Genomic DNA, 20414 nt, shown 5'->3' on the forward strand with positions numbered 1-20414 from the left:
AATACGCTTCAATATCTGAGTTATAGATTTATTTTAAAGCACATAAAAGATGAGAGCTACTGGTTATGCAGGACATGTTTCTCACAGCTGACAGGGACGTCCTGTTGCAAACACACCGAAAACATTAAATCTCCCTCTGAATTCTTCAACACGTGGATATTGAAACTGAGCTCAGCTGATTATACCAAAATGATGGGGTGCCATTTTTTATGCATTAACAGGTTTATCTGGTCAGTTGTGAATCCCAAAGGATTTTGGAGCCATAACACAGAGGATCTATGTACCAATAAATACAAATTTCGGCAGGGGTCAGAGGTCAAAGGTTACGGGACTGAGGTGCAATGACCCCAGCACAGCAGGAAATTCTCTCTATAGAAATGTAATTCTTTCTGCAGTGTGGCCCTTGTTCCACGGGCCCAGCCCCCCACCGTGTTGTCACTGCATGAGGAGAGAGAAGCAACAATCAGCTCAGACGACTTCAGAAAATGTTTTTCTTTCTCCAACAACAAAGTGTGAACTGGAAATTTGATGGAAGCTGAAAGTGGAGGGACGCATTGTGAAATAGACCTTTCCATCATTAGAAATAAAGATGTCATATTTAGTAAATTAAAGTAACATTTTAAATAACAAATCAATAAAATACATTTAAAGCTGTTTTATAGTCAAACATTAAAATACAATTATATAATAAATCAAAGACTTAACTTTAGTGCTGACGTTCATTTTGGTTATTAACCCGATACAATAATGTGTTTAATTGAACTTTGTTAACATTTGGAAATTTTCGTGCATGATTATAAAAGAACAAAGAAAATGTTTGGACAAAGACACATTTGACAAAGATTTTAAATCGTCACCACAGACGGTTTCCAGTGCTTTTATTTACAGAAAGTGACTAGACTTTATGTTACTGTACACTTTGATAATTTCCCTTTTTATAAATACCCATAGGGTAATAGGTCCTCAGTAGCTTTGAGTGCATCATAAAACACACAAACCTAGGTTAGTGCATCTTTCACTAACCATACAAAACAGAGAACAAAGTACCAATTGTAACATAGAAAATAAAGGATACACCATGTTACAAAGTTACAGAAAATACATACTATATATATATATATATATTTATATTGTCACGGGAAAACAGCAAAAAAGTTCGCGACAGAATACACTCACACAGTTGTTTTTGAGTCACAGCATTCAATCATTAAAAAAAACTATCCAAGATGGAGACACCTTAACACACTGATCAAGGAGTTTATATCCGTCCTATGATTTGTTAATCTTGGATTTGTGCCGCTGTATAAACTGGTAACGTTAAGGCAGTGCAGATCATCCATCCTGCAGCAAACCAACTTGCTGCAGCGAGCCCACGACAGGATGCTGCACATAGCTGAGCAACGGGAGGATGCAGCGGTTTACTGAGGATACACAGCTTACGGCACACTGATCTGTCAGTCATTGACAAACTGACTGAGTGTTGATGGGATATTTTGTTGATGACGAGGGAAACAGAGGTGTACATTCCTTAAAACAAAAGGCACAGCTTGGCAGCAGCATTGCACATGTGAAATGATTTTGCTGCAGGTTCAACATACATGATTATTTTCCTCCAGCAGTGAGCAAAAGTGTTGAAGAAATGTCATTAAACCTCGGCACAAGTTACACCACAATCATCAGTCATTTCAAATTGTCAGTTCGTCCATACCATGATTCCTTATACCTTGCATCGGTACTTTCCATTCTCTAGTCTTCCTATTGTGATGTACTTGATCGGAAGTGTTCAGAGTCTTTGCATCCACCCGTTTGGAAGGCCTGGAGTTGCTCACGGCTGTCCACAGCAGTGATTGAGTTTATTTCGCCCAGCCTGTGGTGGCCTCCCCGTTTATGTAGGCAAAGCCGGGGAAATGCTGCGAGTGTTCGTACTCTGAGTTCCTGCGTGGGCCCAGGGGAGAGTACATGTCACCAGAGGCAGCATAGCGCGATGAATGCATAGGTGGGCTGGTGTAACAGCTGTTAGCTGGCGACACATCTGGCCACCGGGGGGCGACAGGTGCCGGGTGCAACCGAGGAGTGCTGCCCATCAAGCAAGGCTCCATCCGAGCCATCTGGCCGTTGAGCTGGTACTGTGGAGGAGAAGAGGAAATAAGTTATGCTGGTGCAGTGGCATTAAGGGTTGTGAGAAGCCTAGCATATGCAGCGAAGATATCAGAATATCCTATAAGACTCATTATCAGTGATTTGAATAATCAATGAATCAAGTAATTGAATATTAAGACGTTCAGATTTGGCAGCCAATTTCATTTAAAAAAACAAATCTGGACCTGAACAGCAACAACTCTGAGCAACAACTGATCAGGAAAGGTCACATTTTTGTTCTGGTTTCTCTCAGGATGTTACATCGTACAGACGATATAAGATACAACGTGTCAGTGTGTTAGTAGTTAACATTAGTTAGTGAGCTAACTGATAAAGCAAACGTTGTACCCTTTGAAGCTCAACTAGCTGTTTCCATGAGTCTTCAAGGCAAGGCATGGAAAGTTTATTTATATAGCACCTTTCAACACAAGGCAATTCAACAAGCCAGTCTTTATGCTAAGCTAATATAATCAGCTGGTGGATGTAGCCCTATAAACAGATATGAGATTGGTATCAATCTTCAATCAATCAAAAGTTGGCAAAAAAGTGCCTTTCCCAAAACATCAACTATTCCTTTAATGAATTTCAAAATGTTGCCAGGAATAAACAAATGTAGAAATACGGGATCCTTTACTTTATTAATTGGGATAAAAGTAGTCAAACTTCAACATGCAGTTCTGACTTGCTGAAACCAAAATATTCCCAGAGCACGTACAGAGGACATGACCGCAGTGTCCTCAAAGGTAGCTTTAGTCCAGCCAATATCTTATAGGACGCTTTGTTCGCTCTGTAGCGTTGGGTGTGAACTGACCCTGCTGATGGTAATTTCCTGTCAGGGGAAATTGCTTCACAAGTTGTACCAGTGTCGAAATAGAAAATTAAGCCACTTAAGAAAATTAGACTCTAGCTCCGCTGAAAGAGTGGTTTTCCGGTGTTATTTTTGTTGCCTTTGGTGACTGATGCCAAACAGCTCCGACTAAATCTGCGAGATGACAACAATATTTTGAACAGATGGGGACCCGACAAGGTTTTGTTTTCATCTCAGCTCCATCCCCAACCTCTCACACGGACAAAGCACAGGCATTGTGCCCGATTTAAGCTCAGACAGGCTTAAAAAAAAAAAGTGGAAGTAGCACCCTTTTCCTTTTCTCACTAAATATAAACACGACAGTTGATTCCATTATGAGGGATCATGGCATGGAAAAAGACAGTCAGTGCAGGTCAGAGAGCAGAACAGACGGCTCAGCTGCCTCTTGTTCACAAGCAGAAAAGAGACCATTGAATAACAATATTTTAATAAACGCCCCCTTGCTCTGCTCCGTGGCTACTGGCTCAAACAGATGAAGAGACTATTGAGAAGTGGAAAGAGGAGTAACAGAGCAGGGCCTCTCTTGGCCCGGCCAAGCCACCTTTCTCTGTCTGCTTCCGCTGTGTAGAGAGGCTGATTCTGGACTGTTAGACACACTGCGACCGCTGAGGCCCAGCTGATGTCAGCTGGAGGGCCCTCCACGGGAAATTACCATCAAAAGAGTAAACTCACTCCAGGCGCTACACGAGCTGTAAAATCAGCGTCTTAATCTCATCTCACCTCCTCCTGTTTAAATCTTCAGTCTTCATCTGACTTCAAAGCATAGCCTCCAAACAAATTCTCTAATATTGACGTAAATGTTGTATACTAACAAATGGGCACATTTTTGCACATATACCATCTTCTTCTTCCAATTTGATCTTATCATAATTAACAAACATAGCACAATTGCAAACTGCTCTGTAGTGTAGACTCATTCAGTTTAACCATTAGTAACACTTAGTCGACACACGCTCGTATTCACAGATATTTTTGCAAACATCAGAAACATTTGTTTTATGTTATTGAGTCATGTCACACTCATTTTCATCTCTCTCTATGGACATCATCCTTATCTGCAATTTAAACAAGGTGCTAATCTCGCCAGTGAGAAATCAACAGTTAAAATGTAGGTAACACCTATTTAATTTAAGTAATCCCATTAAATGCCACTTTATACTTCTACTCCATGACATTTCAGAGATAAAGATTGAACGCTTTCTCTATCACTTTTTTCCTGACAACTACGGTTACTAAGTTTCATATTTTAAACACAATCTTAAGTATGCTGCTGAACTGTTGGTCAGTTACTTGTGAAGTTAGGCTTTGCACAAACCACATTTGTATCCAGTTATAAACTGTAATTTCATTTGTATTTTATATTATAAATTGTAATCATTATTCCTGCACTGTATTATGTAATTAGTTCTTAATTATGTTACATTTGTGATATTTCCAGCACCACAGACACTAATATTGACAGCATTCTGACTGTCTGGATTTTGTCCTATTGTTTTGTTTTTACTCTTTGGGCCCTATTTGTATCATTGTTTTGTATAAACTACTGAATGCCAACCTTTTTGTTAGGATACAATCTATCAATTGTTTTACCTTTGAATGTTTGAGTAAATGTTGGTGATAATATGTCAGTACTATTAATCATGTACAATATTGGAATAAGGACTCTTGCTTTAATGTATGCTTTATGTTCATTGCAATGAAGTTGCCTGGTACTGACCTGTGCAGAAGAGCGGTGGTAGGCGGAGTAGTGGAGGGGGGGTGGGATCGCCGGATCATGGGCCAGACTGGGATACTGGCTCTGGATGGAGTGAGGGTGCTGGTTGGCGTAGCTTCCATAGTTGTAGCTACCAGTATACCTGGAATGAGGTAAGAAAGTTAAAACCCATTAAAGAAATTCTCCAACATATACAAATAATTTAATGCTTAAATCATAATAATTACCCATGCTCCTCTCTGTACACAGGCAGGCGGTGGGTGGAGGATGGTGGGGGGACTGGAGCGCTGTTCCTCATGCAGGACAGCTGCTGTCCGGCCTCAGGAGTGGAGCCGCCGGCTGTTGTCACTGTGTATGTAAGGGACCAGGTATATGACTGAACAGCGCCTGGTAGACACATATACGGACACAAAGAAAATGTGTTGGCTCCAAGAAGCTATGTGCGGTGAGAGCATGTCTGTGTGTGACTGAGAGGAGGGTCTCACCTGTGGTGGTGGGGACCCCGCTGAACTCCGGGGACACGGCTGCAGTGGGGGAGCTGGCCGAGGAAACGCCCACTGAGTGCACCGAGCGAGCGGGAGAGAAGGATCCTGGAGAGGGGGAGGTGGGGGTGGGTTCTTTCACCGGGAATTCCTCCTCTCTCTCTGCTGAAGGAGTCAAGAGAGGACAGACTATTAGACAGTCTTATCAAATAAAAAAATATGAAGATACTCTCTCATCACTCAAAATTCCCTAAAATCCCACCACTTGTGCTTTCTCAGCTACTCCCCTTTATTTCCTGGACAACAACATTTATATTCTTAAATTGTCTTTATTTTATCCTCATCTTTTTTGACAGCTGTTTTTAGTACAGTTTGTTTGAGCCAAATATAAGTCTCATGTAGGGTTAAACTCTTTAGGAGTGATTGCTGAATGTGTACAAGGAAAACACACATATGGGGGCAAAGCATATGAACTGTGTACAAAATAAAGTGACAAACTGAATAAAGTCCACACAACAAAGTAAATCTACACAAATCTAAGTGAAAAAAGCATGCCAACGATTTCAACAAATAACAGCGCATCATGCTAGGACCGTTTCAGTGATACAATCCTCTTATTCTACTACCCTGCAAGGCATGTTTGCAGCTATACTGTCATTAATGATCTCACCTGTGCTGCCCTCTGCCTTCATGGCCCTCATGAGCTCGATGGCTCTCTCCTGGCAGTGCAGGGACTCCAGCAGGTAGAGCACATAATCATCAAACATGAGATGGATCAGGTGGAAGGACCCTGCGTACAGAAGACAGGACTAGTTATATACAGAAGGAAGACGACTCACACTTCTTTTAGAAGTTATTGTTTGTAAAAAACACACAGTGTGACAAAGGATGTTCCCTTATCTATTTAGCTATTACATGTTGGTCTATTGAATGGCAGAAATAAGTTAAAAAAAAGTCTGTCCTAGACTCTGAAAGTCCAAGGTGATGTCTTAAAAAGGTGGACATCAAATAAAACCAAAAATCTTCGTAACTACATTTGCCATTAATCGACTAATCCTTGCATCTTTATTATGGTCATAAATGATGACGGCTGTTACAACTAAAGCGATTCTAAAAGCATCTGAGCGATGACACCACATCCTGCAGAGTGACATGAGGGCGGCTGTTATTAAAAAGAAGCGCGTACGCTTGTTTCCGTGTACCGAATCAGTGCCAGAAATATGTCAGCTGACCCCGGGGTCACACGGAAGAGGAGACTGTGGCATGTGAGGGAAGTGTCACAATTGTGTCATTGTGCGGGTCCCTGCCGCTGCCGTGCGCATAATAAAAACTTGTGGCTATTCAAGGGAGAGGGGTGTAACACTGACCGGTCATAAAATGGAAAATACAGGCAAACACATCGGGAGAGGGGAGGGGCGCCTTTTGTTAATTAGCTGTTTGTGCACAGAGACCTGCTTTATCAAAACACTGCAACCAGCTGTGTCTTTGATATTCACAGACCGGGCCACGCAGAGGAAAGACACGCCATTTTATTTTAACTACTCTTCTCTTAATACAATCAACAAGCTATTAGAGCAGCCATTTTATTTGTTTCTCCTCTTTCCTTATTTGAGAACTGAGAACAATACAATTTAAAAAAGAATTAAGAAATGTTTATTTGTTGCTGCTGATCCCTAGAAATAGTAAATATGCACACGTTTATAGTTCAACACTGCTTTTTACAACGTTTCGGTGTTGCAGCTTACCAAAAAGATCTTTAGCTGGGATGTATAAAAGGTATAAAATCCCTGGATAAGCGATATTCAATCTTTAATTTAATATAATTTAGTATTGATGCTCAGCAAAAAAATAATCATATACAGTTATGTAATAGGAAGGTTGGTCCATTAATGTTACGTATAATCTAAATTACAAAAGTGTTGCCTCCTGAAAAAAATAAAATAAATTCTGCCATAAGAAAAGCAAGATTCAACAATATCATTTTGATTTAAGGGATACACAAGCCTTAATAGTGGACGGTTTTATTCACAGAGCCTTTTATAGAAGAAGAAACTCTTTATTTGCAATTGAAGAAGTTATGTTGTTGCTTAACACATGTTTTACCACTGAGATCTTTGGTATGTTATAAGTGTGTGTATTGTTTGCAACCTGATGCATTAGAGACTAAAAACATAGCATTAGCTGCTCACCAAAGCTGGGCGCGCTGTGGAGGGTCATGTCCCGGATGACTCTGGTACCAAAGCACGACCACATGAGCAGGAACTGTTGGGCCACCTTCTTCAGGCACCCGGGCCTCTTCGCTGCCACCTAGAGAGAGAGAACATTTCCATGAGAAAGGAGGGGGAAGGGTTGGGAAGCCGGGGTAGAATTAACCCCTGGGTCCGCATTGGGGCTTAACCCTCAGGAACGAAAAACATGTCAACAAGTCAACTATTTAATTTGCCCCCGGGGACACGCCTTCCTATTGAACTATTGTCTGGGCAGCCCAAGACGTTACCAGGGCGACCAGATTTTACAAGCCCATATCTGGCACATAATGGACGCAAATGGGAAGCTTGAAGACATCATTAACTGGGAGGATTGCAGCGTAAGTGCCTCTGTGTAAGAAAGACACGCAGAGACGAGTGTCTTTCAGCCACAGGTGTCTTTTTAAGGGCAGAATAATCGGACTTCTGCTGCGCAAACACTTGAATCATTTAGCTAAAATCACTTCGTAGAATCAAACATTGAAAATATATTAACTTTATTTGTGAATAAGGTAATGCTGAGTCAGACGAGGTTTTAACCCAAATCTTTATCAAAATGAGTGAAAAAAAAGTATTTGCTGTCTGACCTTGACGACACAGCGGTCCACCATGGAGTCCAGCCACTCGATGTACGCCTCGATGGGAGACTGCTCCTCCAACAGACGGTCAAACTCCTGATACACTGAGACAGGAGAGAGATCCTCAGGTTAAATGGTGTTTTACATCACTCTAAAACTAAAAAACTCCCAACTTCCATGACCTTTGACCTCTGACCCCATCAGGACAGATTCAGAGGAGTGATGCCGGAGTGAATTGGAGATGCTCTGCAGGGTGTTTCAGGGGAGAGCAAACTTGTCTAACCTTTTGCTCTCCATCATTAATGCTTTGGCTCTGCCGGTCGTGGGAAGGATTGTCACTCTGCGTGGCAGTAGAGTGTCATTCTGGCTGGGTGTGTTAGAGTCAGTTTAAAGCGTGGACTTACAGTGGATAATAAGCTGCCTGTGATCATCTTGTGAGTCCTCCATGGTGTAAAGTGTCTGCTTAGTGATGCTGTTCAAGTCCACATTCCTCCAGTCCTCCAGCATTTGAAAGGTAATGTCAGCACTGTTTATCACAGTCCGAGACGCCTGGGGACAGATACATCGACAATATTACCAACACGAGCATACCCATATCCCTTATCAGCTCTGTTTGTTCATATGGATTTTATTAAAAAACATTCAGAACAAGATATGCACCTGACAGAGATGGTTTAATGATGTTTGCCGCTTTAGAATCTGGGAAAATCTCCTTGATACTGAAAACAAGAAAAACATGGTTAGTATTGTTATCATGTAACATTTCTGTTTTAAAATAACATTCTTAAGAAGTACATTATGTTGAGATGTGATGTTATAGTTACATTCAAATTTGATATTCCTCAGGTTTTCAGGAAGTTCGTGAAGTGCTATTTTGAGCCACTCATCAAGTTGTTTGGCAAATTTTCGAATAACCTGAGTCAAACTGTGTGGATGAGAGAAAACAGAAACATTATTAAAACCATAAAGAATATTAATAATGGCCATTTATTCCCTGTATCAAGTCTGTCAATGTTTATATATTGACAGACTTGGTGGCAGCGAAGAGACCCGGGTGGCCCAACAGTTCCTGCTCATGTGGTCGTGCTTTGGTACCAGAGTCATCCGGGACATGACCCTCCACAGCGCGCCCAGCTTTGGTGAGCAGCTAATGCTATGTTTTTAGTCTTTAATGCATCAGGTTGCAAACAATACACACACTTATAACATACCAAAGATCTCAGTATATATAAATATATGTATAATATTTGATAAATATAAAAAAATAGTAAAAATAAAAAAGATGAGGACTTTTCCACAAAACAATGATATTTAGTTTAATTTCACATGTGATAGAGAAAAACAGCTCGATTTAGGGGTCCAGGTCATTTATGTTGATTATGCCTGAATTTCTTTTTGACAATGAACACGTTTCGTCAAACTGAGGTTTTAACTTATAATTTCAGAGTAACAATTACATTTTCAATAAGCTACGTATTCAAAAATACTCAAAGAATCAGACCACAGCAAACCCTTTCACTTTTTTTAAATGAACCCGAATGGTGTTCATGCAGACCATGAGAAAGACATGCTATGTAACTGCAATGAACACTGTGTTTTACATAATGGTACACATCATATATTATGCTGCTTATTTAACAGTATTACATAGTAAAAGGTATAGTACAGCAAGAAGTGAGCCTTGGAAGGAAATTGTATTATTGTTATGAAGGAAAAACTGCTAGGCAGCCTAATGTTTGGTAAACAGCTTAAATTACCAAACTGAATCTTAACCATGGCATTACGTTAATGCAGCAGCTTGAGTTCAGACTGCAAAACAAATGTCTCTAAATGCTATGAAGTCAGAGCAGTAAAAGACATCCATACATCCTATCCAGTTTTAGTAACAGAAAATGTAACACAATTTTAGAGTGAAGGTTTCTCAACAGGTGCTCACCTATCAGGCAGTGCTTGCAGGACGGTGGGCATCAGCACCCCAGAGATGGCCTTGTAGAGGATGGAGTCACAAACACCGACTATGTTCACCACGGTGTTGGAGCCGAGGACAGGGAGCATGTGGGGGGGCATGCCCTGCCAGAAGTGCAGCAAGAAGCTTTGGACCTGAAAGTAACACACACAACATGATATTCAATACTACTGGAAATAAAGGGTCTTCTTTTAACATTGACATCTATTGGAATTCATAAAATAGAATCAAACTGTTTGTTGAAATGGTTCGAAAAGGGGAGTAACTTGCCTCATCGAAGTTGGCTCTAATAACAGTGTCCAGTATCCTCTGACAGTGCGTTCTGTACATCATGATGAAGGTTGACACCTGTGGGTAACAACGCAGGATTAATCTAATTGCATCACAAACTTAACAGCTTTTATCTGTTTGGGAAAAGTAAAAAGAGCAGTAGAAAAACAAGAGAATAAATCTTGTACAAAGCATGAGAACCAATAAATACATGTTACAGGTCTAGGCTGGAGCTGAGTAATATAAAACGAGCTTTAGAGATCAGCAAAACACAAACCATTTAAAATCATGGCCCCTCTTTAAAAGCCGGACAGCTAGTGCCTATCCTTTGTTCGTTGCTAGATCTTATTATCTCCCCCAAAGATTAAGAGTTAGTGAGGAGCCAGCATATAAATCCTCAAGGTCCTTCTCTAAATGCAAACCCTGTGAAGGTCCCGGCAGATAAAAGGCTGGAGCCAGAGGGGGCGCAGAGATGGTGAGATGGCAGGGAGAGTTTGGGAGAAGGGGGGTTGCTGTAAGGATGGACTTTTAAAACTCCTGTTTACCCTCTCTTCTGACAGGTTGGCGGGCAAATTTAGGTCTTTGACATTTGGAAACTCTGGCAGGAGTGTCCCCAGTTTGGAGCGCGGTGAATACGCCACTGTCTGCTTTGTGACCTCTTTCTTCCCCGTCTCGTTCACCCACGCAGCTCCCTTTTTGGAGTACATCACATCGTAATACTGAGAGGACTCCTTCACCGCTATGCCGTAGTAGTGGTACCTGAGGAGAGCAGAGGGGGAACGCTTGAATAACATCTTCTAAGTACAAACACTTCAAACTGCAGCTTTAGAAAACTGGGCTAAAAAAAGCAATGAAAAGGGAATAAACGCTTTTAGAAATTGAATTTGAACCGGGACAGTGCACATCATGAACACTTTAAAACAAAACAATGCTTACAAGCGTAAATGAGCCGGATTTTTTGCTTTAAGCTAATTTCCATCCGCAGTGCCCTCACATACAACATACAAGAACATGACATTTATATACATAGCAAAGATACATGACATGCAGAAAGAGCACGAGCAGCGTACAAGCATTTACCACATTTATATCCAACTAATACATTTGTTAGAATGCTTTATACATTTGTAGAAAAGGTTTGTTTCATAGGATTCGATCTTGCTCTCTGATTTCTCTCTATATATTTTGAAAGAACAAAAGGATCTTATTAAAAACAACTTCAGATCTTAACCAACATTACATGTGGTGTTCTGTACAAATATATTACAACATTATTTGTTCGTGTTGTTATCCTGTGTTACTTCAATCTAAGGCTTGACAACTTGTTTGTGTTAAATTGTTAATATTTATTTCATTTGATATGTTCTGTTGCTGCATTTTCATGTTTGATTGAAATTGTTCTCAGTTTTTGGGGAGAGGGTCTGATAATAAGTGAGAAATATGTAAAAAGACCAACTTACTTCGACTGCCCTCTTGTCCCCAGTCTTCGGGTAGTTAATGCTGGAAACTGTTGCCTTATGATCTGTTCGGTGTAGGAGAGAAATCGTTAGTCAGTGTGCTTTAACTAAAGAGTGCAAGGTTACACCAAATTCATTCTAAGTATTTCATGAAAGTAAAGAAAAAAAATTATACTATTATAATATAAATATGGATACAAGTGATAAAAGGAGCCATACTATAAGATCTTTATAAAATGTACATTTGTGAGTGTATTTTTGCCTGATAAAGTTTGCATAACATTAAAGTCTCAGCGCTGTATCCACAGGGAGGTCTGAGAGGAGAACACAAGCTTTGAGAGCCAACCATTTATGACATCCAGGGGTATTACTTTTTCCCTATATCAACAGTCTCCCCTCATCTGTCCACCCACCCGTCCTCTCTCCTTCTCACTCTCTTTCTCTTCTCCACTCCCTCCTTCTTCCTTTCCTCTCTTTTTGTCCAAAGAGATTGGCTCCTTGGTCCAACTCATGGTGCAGAAACTTTAGCAAACAGTGTAGCTCTCCATTGTGTGGGATGAAAAAAGAGGCCAAGCTGTGAAGTTTCTGTCAGGCCCCGCTTGATAAATGAGCAGACAGGGAGGCAGTCCGGGCCCTCTCTCGTTTGTTTGTCCTGAATCAATGAAGCCTTCCTAAAGGACACCCCACACTGCTCCAGCCACTGATCTAACATTCCGCAACATCTCACCCTTCCAAATTTCCTTTAATTACACATTAATCCAGGCCCCTTCTCTTTTTCAATATCTTCCGACAGGAGCTGCGGAGGGGTGGGGGTGGGCAGGGTTGGGGGTTGGGGCCTGAGTCCAGGGTACCGGGATGGCTGGGGGTAGCAAGGCTGAAGAACTTCTTGGGGTTGTGGGAACAGACCAAAGCACATCTCCTTTGGCTCGAGATTATGTGTTCAGTGAGCGAGCGCAGAGCTTTGCTCGCGTCACACTGAGCTGCAGTGGATATTACTTCAACAGCAGCCAGAGAGCTGCACAGAACCAAGCCAGGCATGCAATGGTCACACTGATGCTCACGGCTGATTTAGCGCATGAGATTATTGCTTTCGTAAAACATCCAATAAAGATTTCTAATTCTGAGTCATTTTGCTCTGATTACTTTTAATTCACAGTGTGTAACACATATAAATATATATGTACACTAAAACACAAGAAAAACTAGAGATGTAGTTTCATGTGTTATCCAGACATTTTAAAAATGATCACGAGTTAAACTGGATGGACAAAGGGAAGGATTGCTAGACCTTCATCTTTACTTCATCTCTGTTTAAATCGTACCTTTCCGAAGCTGGCTGCGTTCACAGGCTGCGTGTCTTGCTTCTCACTGAAGTCTAGGTAGTGCATGTAGAGGGCACTTCTGGGGATACACACACCTTCAGCTATCTCATAGTTCTCTTCTAGCCTGTGGATCATAATTAGGATGTTCAGTACACAACAAACAAGCAGTACTTCACTGTGTAAATGTTTAAAAAGCCAGATTAAATTAACGTCAGCTAAATAAATGGATGCAGTGATTGGTTTTTGTTTATTTCATGACTGTTTCTACTTGCTAAGAGTAATTTATATGACGGAAATAAACACCTGATTTACAGTTCCAAAGTTTTAAAATGCTTTTTTTTTTTTTTTTTTAAATGTTTTTATTAATTTTGCTCCATCTACAATGTATGGATATTTTGTTCTGTACTTGATAATGCATCAGATAGTCAGATAGTCAGATCTGTGACTGTGGAAGTTGTATTTGCAGTATTTCCCTAACAAAGTAAAAACTCAATGCAGTTTTAAAGCCTCAATAAAACATCTGAATGCGTGCTGTGTTTCCTGCTATAAACATGCTGACAGGCTTGTCAACTAGCCGTAAATAAGGATCATTGCAAACATATTTAATCACATTGTCTGTGTAACTCCTTGCAAGGAACAACAAAATGAGAATAAATCAAATAGGGATTGACCCAAATATGAGCCTTGAGGAACACCAGTATAATTGCTGTGATTTCTGATGTGTATTTCCCTCCTTTAAACATGTCACTTGTTTTGTGGCAGATTTGGTAAAAGATGGATTTTTTTTTATCATTTATGGTTTTGAAATCTTTTCTACAGTTTGCATTAGTAAAGACAGCCCCTAACACATCAACTGCATTTTTACTCAATTCAAACGGCAGATAACGCAGTTAGAAGAAAATCTCTGCTGCAAAATAACTGCAAATAGGTCTGTAGTGATTTTAAATATAACATGGCTGACATATTTTACAATGAGCGTACATGTTGTTTTTTTTAAATGTTAGGAACAACTCCTTCACTTATTAATCAAATATGTTCATAGTATGAGGGCCCCTGTTAGTTTTAATACATGTAACGTCCATTTTGTAAAAATGCTAGAATACACAGAGTCTGGATCTTCAGAGCGTTAACAAACTACATAAAGTTGTTATATTCAATGCAGTCAATATTAAACCCTGCCACCATCTCACCTGCATCATTACTTACATTTAAAATAAATATAAAACATGTGTGTTAGTATCTTCATTTAATTTACATCTTTATTTCGAACAGATTTAAAAAAACAAATAATAAATGTGAAAAACAGACTGACCTTGAGTTGTTTAAAATGTAGATTTCCTCTCAAATTATACCCACCCTCTCTGTCTACGAACAATTTTTTTAATTTCCTAGGTAGTAGATTATGTCTTGCTCTGTACATGATTTGTGCCGTTTTAAATTTAACCAGGTCAATGAACTTCAATATGTGTGACTTCAAAAATAATACATTAGTGTGTTCAAGATATCCAAAATTATTGATAACTCTTATAGCCCTTTTTTGTAATGTTTTTGTAATGTACTACGGCTGTAGGTTGGTTTTGTACGTGTTTCCCCAAATCTCCACACAGTAAATCAGATATGGCAATATTAGTGTGTTGTATAGAGTATACAATGAGTTGTAGTCCAGAATGTATCTGGCTTTTCCCAAAATTGCGATGGTTTTAGCCAGTTTTGCTTTTACATGAGTGATATGAGGTATCCAGCTGATTTTGTGGTCTAAAACCACACCAAGGAACTTCATTTCACAATTTTCTCAAGTTGTTTTCAGATCATTGAATAGTACAATGCTAATTTCAATGTTTTCTCTGCTTTCTGAGCTTGTGTAACTTCTCTGCTCAGTTCTTAATAAATCTAATATTTGTTCTTGCTGGACATAAAAGCTGTCAGAGGCCGTTCCTGTCGTTATCAGAGTTATGACTTCTACTTCTACTTCGTCTTCTGAATTTTTTTTTTATGTTTTCAGTTTTTCTTTGTATTTCATAATACTGGTTTATTCATGAATGGCTAGTCTCTATTGATCTTGTTAAATACATAAACCTAATTTTAGTGACTTTCACAAACTCAAACACAAATAGTGGTCAAGCCGTCCAACGAACAAATATATTATTTCTGGTTTTACAATGAAAACGCAATCATCAGTTAAAAATTATGGTTGCAAATGTAGAGGTATTGTGAGGTTTTTCTTTTTAAAATGTAATTTTTTCTGTATTTAAATTTCACTCAAAAGAAAAAAAAGTCTCTATATGCGGAGTGAAACTATCATAAAGGCCACTTATAGCATCATTTATGTCCATAATGCCTCTCTTTAAAAAGGTACATTGACCCAACTCATGTTCCTCACGCTGGGTTTCAGCCCCCTGCAGTGCAGCTTAAATCAGCATAAATATTCATTAGACCATGTGCTTTTTGAATACTATTAGTAAATGGTGTCACTGGTCATGGGGCAGTGCAACAGACAGAAAGATATGAACTACAGGCATGTGTGGGGTTTGTATTTCATACAAGCAGAGGACAAAGATCTGATACATGTCAAAGCTGCTCTTCTCATTAAGACTGTTTGCATAATATCTTTCTATGATAGGACACATCAAACTTCCCCATTTGGAAAGATAAGAATAAAATTATCTCTTATATTATCATGATAAGACTGAAGACTTTGTTATTAGGATTTATTTTCAAAATACTACATTTGCTCACCATGTGCAAACATACGGGGAACCAAGGAGGCAAATTTGGTATCAAACATGACTGAGAATTATTACTTACTTAAGGATATATAGCATATTCAGCACAAGTGTTTTACATTTCATCTGGAGAATAGAAGCTTTAGTAATACTTATTCAAAGACTTCCCTACATCATTTTACATTTCATTACTGCTGTTTGACATATATTGTTGTTTTTTTGTTGTTCACAATTTTCCACTTAAAGTTTTTCATCCGACTGAAGGACATATACACAAATATCTTTTTGTAACTTACCATTCAAGAGTAGCCGGTGTCGAATGTGGTTTAGAGGCCCTGTTGTTTTCTTTTTCTTCATCTGTAACACACGTCACATTTAGGATTTAGGGATGAAAACGTAGTTATTCACGTCAAATTACAGTCACACATATAGCACCATTGAAAGTGTGTGTAACGGACACAATAATATAAACTGTCATCATTAAATGACACTTATTGTATTAATGGATAAACAGCAGCTATGAGATGTGAAGTCAGTGGTTTTAGTGTAACAGAGTTCGTCCTGCTTACGTTCATCATTGGACATGTTCCCCAGAGACGTGTGACTGGAGTATCGCTTGCTCTCACTCTCGTTGAGGCATCGTTCAATCCAACTCTCTAAAAAAGACATGAAGGACCACAGATCACAGAGCTGCACAAATTGTCGCCTCTTAGTAAACTCAAAAAACGATGTTATGTTTTATGTTTGTCAATCAATCAAAGTTTATTTATATACCCCAATATCACACATCTTACACTAGTCTCAGGGGACTTTACAGTTCTTACAGAATATGAATTACGAGTAAGACACCCTCTGTCCTTAGACCCTCACATCGGACAAGGAAAAACGTCCAAAGAAACCCCACAGTTAATGGGGGAAATGGAAGAAACCTCGGGGGAGAGCAACAGAGGAGGGTTACCTCTTCCAGGACGGGAGACATGTTTATTTGAAACTAGTCGAAAATAATAAGATATTTAAATATGTGCCGACAGGCCTTTTAATTTTTATTTGGCTCAAACAGTTAATAGCAGTTTTTCTATTTCTTTGTATAAAATATCGTTGAAACTGACACTGTTAAAAAAACTCACTTCCTGAGGTGAACTCATTTTGTCCGCAGTATAATAGATCCAAAGCTGTATTTACATAAACAGTGCAAATCACTAGCTATACAGGACACTTTAACTGTTGGTAATGTGACAGGGCGAGCTGACAACAATCAATTGTATAGGCAGCGGTGCGGCCATTGCTCTATTTGAAATGTTTTCACCAGGACGGCAGGAATCCAGCATTGTTCCCAGGAGACTACGAGAGTACACACTCTCTTAAAAGAGCCTGCGCACATTACTGAGGCAGAGTGGTGGAATAGAGGCCATTGTCCCATTTTAATTTCTACTTAGAAATAGCTCAACTGGTGTGCTTTCTGTGAGCAGGCTGCAGCAAATCACCAAAGCTTTCATGTAGAAACAGCCTGATACGTAGAGTGGAAATCCATTTAAAATTCTGGTTGTATTAGTTTTACAAACTTTATTTGACAAGTGTAATTAGGAAGGGCATTGGACATTAATACTATTATTCTTGTTTATATTAATGCAAAATGTTGTGTTTTCATTGTTGTATTATAATAAGAAGCTAATTAGACACTATTACTTGGGTATTTGTCCTAAACAAAGAAATAGATTAAAAAGTATTATATTTCCCACTAAATCTGGTGAATAAAATGTTATGTAACCTAAAATTAGTAGCCTAAACTACCTCGGAAGTTAACACAGCACATACAGTACTCAACATGTTACTTTTAACAAAATAAAAACATTACCTTTCTTTAAATCTTATTTTTTCTGCATGTGAGCTGACAACCATAAATATAGCAGCTGTTGCTAGGACAGACTCCTTGCAGGACGACCTGTTGGTGCAGCCCATGAGGAGGTCGCAGATATTTAAAAGTTTGAAAGTTTACACGAGGGATGGGTTATCTACAGCTCGATGTTCAGCATGTGCTGTGAGACGAGGTCAAAATGTCTCATCCCTGCACAGCAGAAAATAAAAACTGGCACGCTGAAAAGGGAACAAGTGTTTTCTCTCCATGGTAGTGACATTTTATGATTAGAAATGTACTATTTATTGATTTTAATTAATGTTTGTTATTATCATCACATCCCACATTACTAACTGACTAACAGTATTTTCCTCGCCAAACACAATGCATGTTAAACAATTATAAAACAGCCCAGCATTTGAAATGTAACTCTAGTGACTCACTGACGGCCGACTGACATGCATCATCATTATCGGCAGTCTTTGCTCATGGCTAAAGAAAAAGCCTGTATTAAAAAGGTGAATCCACTGAAGTGGAGGTAATTCTCCACAGAGGCTCAGATCTTACGCTTCATTTGCCACAGGGACAGATAAGTATGGGATCTAAATAATTGGATTACATTTGATCAACAAGTGAAACGGACCTTCTCTCATTTATTAACACATTCTGGGCTAAACTACTCTCCACTGCACCAGCACACTACAAATGTGATCTTTAAGAATGTAAACAATTTTAAATGTCTTAAACCAAAGTCAATAAATCCCCTTAACACATTTTAACACATTGAAACAACTTAACTGTTTTTATTTTAATCTTTTATCAGCATGGGCCTTAATCATTATTGTTTCTGAAAACCAAATAATCTAGGTATGTCAACACGATAAAATACAAATATATATTAATGATTATTCTTAACTAATAAAGTTCAGTTTTGCTTTAGTGTTCCAATCTTAAGCAAAACTTAAAAATAAGCTGAAGAGCAAATACAGATCACTTTGAACCTCTATGGGCATTTGTTACTACTGTTAATTATGATGAACGAAGATCATTAAAGTTGGTTTAACTGTAAAAAACTAGAAGCCACTGGACCGAGCCACAACTGAAAGATCTAATAGCAATTCCCTGCTTTCTGTGACTTATATATTAAGCAAAAAGTGAAACACTTATAACATAACAGCACTTCTGATAAATGTGCGTGACCAAAAACAGTCATTCATAAATAATTTAGGAAATTAAAATTCAAAGGAAACAAGTGAGAAAACCGTGAGAAAAATCATCGGCCGAGCATCCGGACAGTTCCTGACTGCATTGAAAGTGTGAGACCTCCAGAAGAGCATCAGCAGAAGCTCACACAACATTTCTGCTGGTTCCCTCAACACATCCAGACAAAGCAGAGCGGAATAAGACGACTGACCTGTGGAATCCATATCAGGCTCCTCCAGCAGCCCGCAATGCATCCTCTTCCCATCAACGACACTGGCTCCTCCAAGAAAATGGCTTAGTGCACGTTTCCCCCTCCTCAGCGGCTCTCCCCTTGTCTCGCAGTGTGTTTCCGTGACCACTGCCCGTCACAGGAGATGTTGAGGATCTGAGGTTCGCCCAGAGAGGGTGGTGTTGGCGGAGAATAAGGGGGGAGGTGGGAATAAGGGAGGAAAGGGGGGGGTAGAGACTCCAGAAATCCAGCGGGGGGAAAGCCAGACCCGTCAAAATGTTTGCTGATGTTTCATGGGAAAGGGGCTGATTTTATAGGAGCCCTGATGGGGACATGTCATTGATAGGCTTGGAAGGCTGATGAATGGCCCCAAGTCAGATGGGGATGTGGCAAGGCTCACTGGAAGTCTTTTGTGGAGCTGTTTTGAATAAGAAAAGCTCCCTCCCAACGAAAAAAAAAGAGGCTTAGATCTACGCAGTCTTAACACTGTGGCCTCCCCGTCTTCCATTATGGCATTTAATACGTTTTTATACACCCCAGAGCTCCATATAAACATACATGCCTACACAACTGCCGCTCCTGCTTTTCCTTCTCATTTTAATTCACATTTCACATCCCATGGACACTTGTTGCATTTGGTGAGTTTATCACCTCCTTCAACCGTTAACAATCTTTAGGATAACTTTTTTGATTCGAGCCATCGTGTTCTCAGGCACACAATCAAACATTGGAAAAACTGCACCAATGTGGATTTTTGATGGTGGATTTTCACCTGTTTTTCACTCACTCTTTCGCTGTGGCAACCTTATTTTTGGTGTGCCTCTCAGAAGAGGGAACGGTCACAAAGGGGGGGAAGTAAAAGTGCAAAGCCCGAGGCTGGGAGGGCTCTGATGGAGTGCCTGAGAGCTGGAGAAGCGAAAGCTGTGATTAGAATATGAATGGAACCACAGGAGAGGGGGAGAGGAGAGGGGAAAGAAGAGGGGAGAGGAGAAAGGCGGATTATGGCTGAATTACTCACCACACCACGGATAGCAAAGGAGGACTTTCTCTACCAGTGCGCAGGCGTGGGCACCACTGCTGCTACTCCCCGACACACACACACACACACACACACACACACACACACCGTGCAGCCACCTGTGAGCACGTGTGGGACAGGGTGGCAGTAACATCACATGGGACACTGTACAGAGGGTCATACTTAGTTAGAGCAGGTCTGTGCGTCCTTTCAGACTCATGTGGGAAGAAAGAAGCTGCTCAATGAGTGACAGGTCAAAAGGACTTTGGAATGATGTAAAAGAAACTGTTCATCATAACATTTTAATCATTTCCTATTATCTGTAAATTCTCTTGGTGTCTAAG

General features: G+C 39.8%; 1 protein-coding gene across 3 annotated transcripts; it reads right to left on the reverse strand.

Annotated features, from left to right (window-relative positions):
• Positions 1–727: 727 nt before the first annotated feature.
• Positions 728–20158, reverse strand: rfx4 (regulatory factor X, 4). Of its 3 annotated transcripts, none has more exons than XM_079682374.1 (18): positions 19035–20158; positions 16335–16421; positions 16062–16122; positions 13043–13166; positions 11724–11785; positions 10809–11022; positions 10264–10341; positions 9964–10127; positions 8852–8952; positions 8688–8746; positions 8432–8576; positions 8037–8131; positions 7393–7510; positions 5874–5993; positions 5207–5365; positions 4949–5108; positions 4725–4863; positions 728–2126 (listed from the first exon to the last, which is right to left on the reverse strand). In XM_079682374.1, exons 1-18 carry the CDS (start codon positions 19075–19077, stop codon positions 1854–1856), a joined length of 2202 nt encoding a protein of 733 aa, XP_079538500.1. In that variant the 5' UTR covers positions 19078–20158; the 3' UTR covers positions 728–1853. The 3 variants fall into 3 exon arrangements, with proteins under 3 accessions (XP_079538500.1, XP_079538499.1, XP_079538501.1); XM_079682373.1 differs by having other exon boundaries at positions 731–2126; positions 5207–5368; positions 19035–20153; XM_079682375.1 differs by having other exon boundaries at positions 733–2126; positions 4949–5069; positions 5207–5368; positions 19035–20150.
• Positions 20159–20414: the final 256 nt, after the last annotated feature.

Source organism: Notothenia rossii (assembly GCF_949606895.1).
Source record: "Notothenia rossii genome assembly, chromosome: 5".
NCBI lineage: Eukaryota > Metazoa > Chordata > Actinopteri > Perciformes > Nototheniidae > Notothenia > Notothenia rossii.

Bases quoted from the DNA above. Each gene is read 5' to 3' on its own strand.
- rfx4 (XM_079682373.1), bottom strand. From the start codon at position 19,077: ATGCATTGCGGGCTGCTGGAGGAGCCTGATATGGATTCCACAG. The intron at 16,422-19,034 runs GTCAGTCGTCTT...TGTCTTTTTTAG, and splicing joins GCCTGATATGGATTCCACAG to AGAGTTGGATTGAACGATGC. The intron at 7,511-8,036 runs GTCAGACAGCAA...CTCTCTCTCTAG, and splicing joins TGGACCGCTGTGTCGTCAAG to GTGGCAGCGAAGAGGCCCGG.